We start from the raw sequence: 6,733 nt of genomic DNA, 5'->3' as shown, positions 1-6,733 counted from the left end.
TACTAATTCAGTTGTCTTATGTGAGTTTTTTTTTAAAAAGGGGAAAAATAAGAAAAAGCCGAATAAAAAAAAATTTTTGGTTTGTTGAATTTGGTGTTGAAATTTGTTGCTTGAAATTTCTTGGAGCTGCTGTTTTCTTAATTATTTATTCAATATTTGGAGTTGCTGGAGAATTATTTTTGTTGCCGGATATTTGAATTTTGGTGCTTAAATTATTTGGATTAAAATTAGTTAAAGGATTTGATATAAAACTTGAATTACAAAAACAACAACCAACACTACTCTTTCATTTTGTTCAAATTGATTCTTGTTTGAGTTTGAATTTCTTTATCTAAAATTTCATTCTTGTATTATTAGTTTCTTATTATCTAGTCTAGTTCTTATTAATTCCAAAAGTCTCTTGTTGATTTACCTTATTTTGCCTAGAAAAGCTGAAAACTAGATTTTGTTAATTCATTCAGTATTGCTTCTTTTTTTTGCTACTGTTTTGTTGATAAGTTAAATTAAAACATACTTGTGATCTAATTGCTGTTTTTTGGGTGTTTTAATTAGAACTTTGAGATAATTCATTGATGGAAAAAGGCAAGACTATGTGAGCTTAAAAGAGGGTAAAAGCCGAAACTAGTGTGAAAACACGAGTGTCGAGACCTTCATTGAGTGAAACACATGAGGGTGTGATTTTTGCTGAGAATATATTTCATTTTGCATTATTTATACTAACATGGCAAATTAAAAGTTGAGGAGAGGAGATCCACCACTAAGAATCAATGAAGAAGAATTTGTAAGATTCCATGGTGATTCTTGAGCTACGGGGAGTGGTGAGCAAACGGACATGAAGGCTATCTTGGAACAATTGCAGTGGACAAATGCTCAATTTGATGACATAAATCAAATGATGGACAGAGTAGAAACATCTCATGGAGGACCAAATTTAAGGCAACTGTTCCATGGAGGTCGAGGTCGAGGTCAAGGAGGCCGTGGACGACCTAGAGAGGAGATTAAAGAGGAAAATTTTGGAGATGATTTCGAGGAAGGAATGGATGGAACACTTGCTGTCCAAGAGAGGCTAGGCTGTGGGAGGCATAGGAGATAGGAGGTAGATGATGATCTTGGCAACATCAAGGTAAACATACGACCTTTCATGGGGAAACATGATTCAGAGGCTTACTTGGAATGGGAGGAGCGTATAGAGATGATCTTTAATTACCATAACTATTTGGAGACCAAGAAAGTTAAATTGGCAGCAATGGAGTTTGGACATTATGCACTCCAATGGTGGACTAATGAGTAAAACATCCAAAGGAGAGTAGGTGACGAATTGATTATTACATGGCGACAAATGAAAGGAGCCATGAGGAAGTGATTTGTACCATCACACTATCATAGATTGCTGTGTGAAAGACTTCAATCTTTATCTCAAGGAAGTAGGTCCATGGAGGATTATTACAAGCAGATGGAGATGCTTATGGTGAGGATAAACATGAATGAAGATAGAGAAGCAACCACGGCAAGGCTTTTGGGTGGTTTGAATCGTGATATAACCAACCAAGTGGAGCTTCAACAATATGTAGAATTGGAGGAGATGCTTCATGTGGCCATCAAAATTGAAAATTAATTCAAAAGAAGGGAGTCCAAAGCCGAATCAGTCCAAGCACCAAAGAATGAGGTAAGATCTGATCCTAAATGTTCAAGATCTAGAGAAATTATTTGTTTTAAGTGCCAGGGAGAAGGATACATCGCTAACCAATGTCCGAATAGAAGAATCATGGTGTTATAAAAATGATAATTAAAATACAAAATAAAAATGATAATTATAAAAATGATAATTAAAATAATAATATAAAAAATAAAAAAGTACACCAATCTTAAGGATCCATAGGATTAATTGTGGATCCAACACAACAACAGAAACATTTAAGTTATTTCACCTTATATTTTGTATTTAAGATCTTGTATATCTAGATAGGTCTGTATCTATCAAAAATTGATAAAATCTTTGTATTTGGCTCAATCCTTTTACTAAAAGATTGGGCTGAGTTTAATTTCAATTACAATTAAGAGAACGAACAGTTAGTAATTACTGGATTACAATGTATCCATTGCTTCGAATTCAAATTTGATCTCCTTCCATACTTTACAGCAGCTAGTTCAAGAATCTATTTACTAGCCTCACGGATAATTTTATTGATGGAATTTGGTGTAGGTTTATGTTGTTGTACCCTAGAGCACAATCATTCAAGGTGTTAGTCAAGAATGATTGTTGTTGGTTCTTGGTTCTTGATTTTGTTTTTTTGGGTTTGTTAAGGTTTTGTTTCTGGTTTTAATGGAGGTTTTTTGGGGTTCTTGAGAAGGTTGTTAGCTTTTGAGAAGAAGAAGGAAACAAATGTAGTAGTTGAGAGAGAGAGAGAGAGAGCTAAAATTGTTGTTTTCCAAAATATATATTTTTTGAATATTACTTCCTCAACGTTTTCATTACAATTTTCATACTTTTAAATACATCAAAAAGACAATAAGACATGCTGCCATATTGAGCAATAAACACAAAAGCATTAAAAGTAACCAACCAAGCCAAACTACCTGAACTAACTTTAATCAATGTGCTGGACATGCAAGAAACCTTCTTTAATGGCCAGTTCAGCTTCTCTGAGGCATTTGAATTTGAAAACCAGCTCCATTTTACTTGAAAATTGGATGGAAGCCTTTTTGAATATTAAACTGTGTTCTATATAAAAATTAGATAAAACAAAGTCCATTTACCCATTCAAAAATAATCAAACCTGAGCCAGTTCTGTCCAGATTTATGGGCAACAAAACTGCACAAGGGTCAGATCGTTTAGGGCTTAACTCAGCCTTTCTAGCTTCAAATTGGTCCATTCTTTTTGATGATGCTTCCTCTACATTTCTAGTTTATTATATCCAAAATTCAGATCCAAATCCCAAACCTTCATCAACCGGCATCCAAGGAAGTAGACTTATGTTGCTGGAAATATAATTCCAGCAACTAGACAAAAAGGCCCTAAACTTTAGTTAATTGAGCTAAGGGCATTACAAAAAGGATATTGTTCTTAAACATTACAAGATAAAATAAAATGCATAAACATAAATAATGTTTGGTCTTTGATGTTGCAAAATAAAGAGTGCAAGTGTAACCGAACTACCTTGCACATTGTAGCAAGATCACCATATTTCAACATTTATTACCCTCACGAGCAAGATCACGCCCCTCATTATGAACTTGTACACATGCTTGTAGAGCTACTCGATTAGCTATGGCACTGGGCGCATTTCCCCAAAGGTGTCCTAAAGTTCCTCTGCCGAACTGTAGTACGGAATCATCTCCAAAGATCTCGGTCAGAGCAGGCATATGCCAAACATGAATACCCTCAGAAGCCACAGGGATAACACCTGGTAAAGAGACCCAATCTTGTGTAAAATAAATATCGTAGGTTTGATCTTTTTCAATAAAATCGTCGCGTAGTAAATCAAGAAAGCCTAAACTGATGTAACGCTTTAGCTAATACACAAAAGTGTATACCACAATTTTTTTGTCTATCAATAACTGCAAGCATTGCATGGTGGATGTGAAGAAGTAGACCATTATATCGGCAATAATGAGCCAAGCTAGTATTTGCAGTGAATCCCCCTATTAAGTAATCATGCATTATAATAGGAACTCCCAATTCTCTGGCAAATACAGCGCTTTTAATCATTTCTTTGCATGTATCTACAGTAGCATTCCTTGAATGCCCTTTGATTTAACCTGTTTTAGCTTGTGCTTTATAAATGGCTTCGGCACAAAATAAGAAATGGTCTCTCCAATGTATAAATGGTTGGGAATTCACATTCCCATCATCTTTGGTAAAATCAAGTCCATCGCGAAGACATTCATAAACTGCTCTACCGTAATTCTTAGCAGATAACCCCAATTTAGGTTTAATAGAACATGCCAATGGGGGTCGGCCATACTTGTTCAATTTATCTCTGTCAACCTGGATGCCATGAAGCAGTCCTTGGAAGGTTTTAGTATAAGAAGAAAGGATTCACAAGTCCTCCAAACGTAGAGTGCGCAGGGCCTTGAACCCAAAAACATTACCCACAATGGAAGTAAACATGTTAGTAACGGAATCTTCTTCAAAAAAGTCTAAGGGGTAAGCTACATAAGCAATATATTGATTTTCTTCTCCAGCAACGGCTCAAAGCCGTAGCATCGACCTTTGTAAGCTCATCAGTCCATACAGTTGTCCATGTACCAGTAGAAGATTTAGTAGCTATCGCAGCCCCTTCTTCTTCAGGCGAAACATTGCCAAGATACCAGTATCTTTGGTTTCATAGTCAGGAGTGTAATAAGTCAATTTATAATCTTTAACATCAGCTTTGAATCCAGCACTTGCTTTAGTCTCTATTTGTGGTGACATAAGTCCCTCCCTACAAATCATGAATTAGGAATTCTCGCAATACCAAGGTCTACAAGACATGAATTAGGAGTTAATGAAACTTTTCATAGGAATCTTTCACAAAATTATCAACTAATCAGAACAGTTCGTTATTAGACCGTGGTATTTGATTCACCAAATACATCATTGTTGTGTACTCTTTCATATGTATGGCGCAACCCGCTCTTTGTTTTTTGAAGTTTCTAATCTCTTACCTTCTTTTTAATCGAAATATCTAAGAAATTTGCTTTTGACAGTTAGATATGTTGTATATGTAAATCCTAGATGTAAAAATATGCAAAATTCATTCATGAATAGAAAGAAAGGGTATAGGTATAAAAAAGAAAAATAATATTAATATAATAAATAATATAAAATAATATAATAAATATATAATGAATAATAGGCTAGGCGTAAATCAATATGCTGAAATAGGAAATAGGACATGAAATAAGGGATGATGAGATAGAAAAAAGGAATCATAAATAGAATAGAGTTCGAGTTCAAATTCCATAGATAATATGGTTCATATTGTCTATAATGATAGACAACTGAAAGACCTTCTCAAGATTTTTATTCATCTACTAGATATTTTGAAAATGGATTTTGGTTGAACTTGAAAATTCACTCATTGAAATTGAATAAGTAAACAATTGGATTGCATTCGGTTGGATGGCCCCAACAAAGTCGAGTGCTAGCGTCCGTTTTTCGTTTCTTATTGAAATATTGAATTAACCGATTAACTTAACTTACTATCAAACATTTATTTTTGATTTCAATAATTTTTGCAAAAATTTTGACATCTTTTCATTTTATTATAAGAATCAATCCTACTACTTCTGGTCCTGGGGTTCTCGTGCTTTAAAAAAAACAACCTGGGGCGTATTGCTCAAATCATTGGTCTGGTATTGGATGTAGCTTTTCCATCGGGCAAGATGCCTAATATTTACAATGCTCTGGTAGTTAAGGGCCAAGATAAGAAAATTATTGTGACTTGTGAAGTACAGTAATTATTAGGAAATAATCGAGTCAGAGCGGTAGCTATAAGTTCTACATATGGTCTAACGAGAAGAATGGAAGTGATTGACACAAGATCTCCTCTAGGTATTCCAGTCGGTGAAGCAACGCTAGAATGAATTTTCAACATGCTTGGAGAGCCCGTTTATAATTTAGGTCCTCTAGATACTCACACAACATCTCTTATTCATAGATATGTGCCTGCCTTTATATAATTAGATATAGAATAATCAATTTTTGAAACAGGAATTAAAGTAGTAAATCTTTTAGCCCCTTATCACCGTGGAGGAAAAATAGGACTATTCGGGGGAGTGGGAATGGGCAAAATAGTACTCATTATGGAATTGATCAACTACATTGCCAAAGCTCATGGGAGCGTATCCATATTTGGTGAAGAAGGTGAACATACTCGTGAAGGCAATGATCTTTACATAGAAATGAAAGAATCTAGAGCAATTAATGAAAAAAATATTTCAGAATCAAAAGTAGCTCTAGTTTACAGTCAGATGAATGAACCACCGAAAGCACGTATGAGAGTTGGTTTAACTGCCCTAACTATGGCAGAATATTTCTGAGATGTTAATGAACAAGATGTACTTCTATTTATTGACAATATCTTTCATTTTGTCCAAGCAAGATCCGAAGTATCGGCCTTGTTGGGTAGAATGCCCTCCACTGTGGGATATCAACCCACTCTTAGTACCGAAATGGGTTCTTTACAAGAAAGAATTTCTTCTACCAAAAAGGGTCCATAACTTCTATTCAAGCAGTTTATGTACCCATGGACGATTTGACCAATCCCACTTTGACCACAATATTTGCACATTTAGATGCTACTACCATACTATCAAGAGGATTAACTGCCAAAGGTATCTATCCAGTAGTAGATCCTTTAGATTCAACGTCAACTATGCTCCAACCTCGGATCGTTGGTGAAGAACATTACGAAACTGCACAAAGTGTTAAACAAACTTTACGATGTTACAAAGAACTTTCAGGACATTATAGCTATCCTTGGGTTGGATGAATTATCAGAAGAAGATCACTTAACCGTAGCAAGACCACGACAAATTGAGCTTTTCCTATCATAACCATTTTTCGTAGTAGAAGTATTTTCTAGTTCACTAGGGAAATATGTTGGTCTGTAGAAACAATTAGAGGATTTAAATTGATCCTTTCTGGTGAATTAGATGGTCTCCCTGAACAGGCTTTTTATTTGGTAGGTAACATCGATGAAGCTACTGCAAAGGCTACAAACTTAGAAACGAAGAGAAAATTGAAGA

At 35.0% G+C, this 6,733-nt stretch overlaps 1 protein-coding gene and 1 pseudogene across 1 annotated transcript; one reads left to right on the top strand and one right to left on the bottom strand.

Annotated features, from left to right (window-relative positions):
- Nucleotides 1–2,085: 2,085 nt before the first annotated feature.
- On the bottom strand, nucleotides 2,086–4,415 carry LOC125420084 (ribulose bisphosphate carboxylase large chain-like; annotated as a pseudogene).
- A 1,091-nt stretch (nucleotides 4,416–5,506) lies between these two features.
- LOC125420134 (ATP synthase subunit beta, chloroplastic-like) lies at nucleotides 5,507–6,025 on the top strand. The gene is made up of 2 exons (XM_048466653.1): nucleotides 5,507–5,537; nucleotides 5,697–6,025. Exons 1-2 carry the CDS (start codon nucleotides 5,507–5,509, stop codon nucleotides 6,023–6,025), a joined length of 360 nt encoding a protein of 119 aa, XP_048322610.1.
- Nucleotides 6,026–6,733: the final 708 nt, after the last annotated feature.

This window comes from Ziziphus jujuba, chromosome 5 (genome assembly GCF_031755915.1).
Source record: "Ziziphus jujuba cultivar Dongzao chromosome 5, ASM3175591v1".
Lineage (NCBI taxonomy): Eukaryota > Viridiplantae > Streptophyta > Magnoliopsida > Rosales > Rhamnaceae > Ziziphus > Ziziphus jujuba.
This window is presented reverse-complemented; position numbering and strand designations above follow the sequence as displayed.

Bases quoted from the DNA above. Each gene is read 5' to 3' on its own strand.
- LOC125420134 (XM_048466653.1), top strand. From the start codon at position 5,507: ATGGAAGTGATTGACACAAGATCTCCTCTAG. The intron at 5,538-5,696 runs GTATTCCAGTCG...TTTTTGAAACAG, and splicing joins TGACACAAGATCTCCTCTAG to GAATTAAAGTAGTAAATCTT.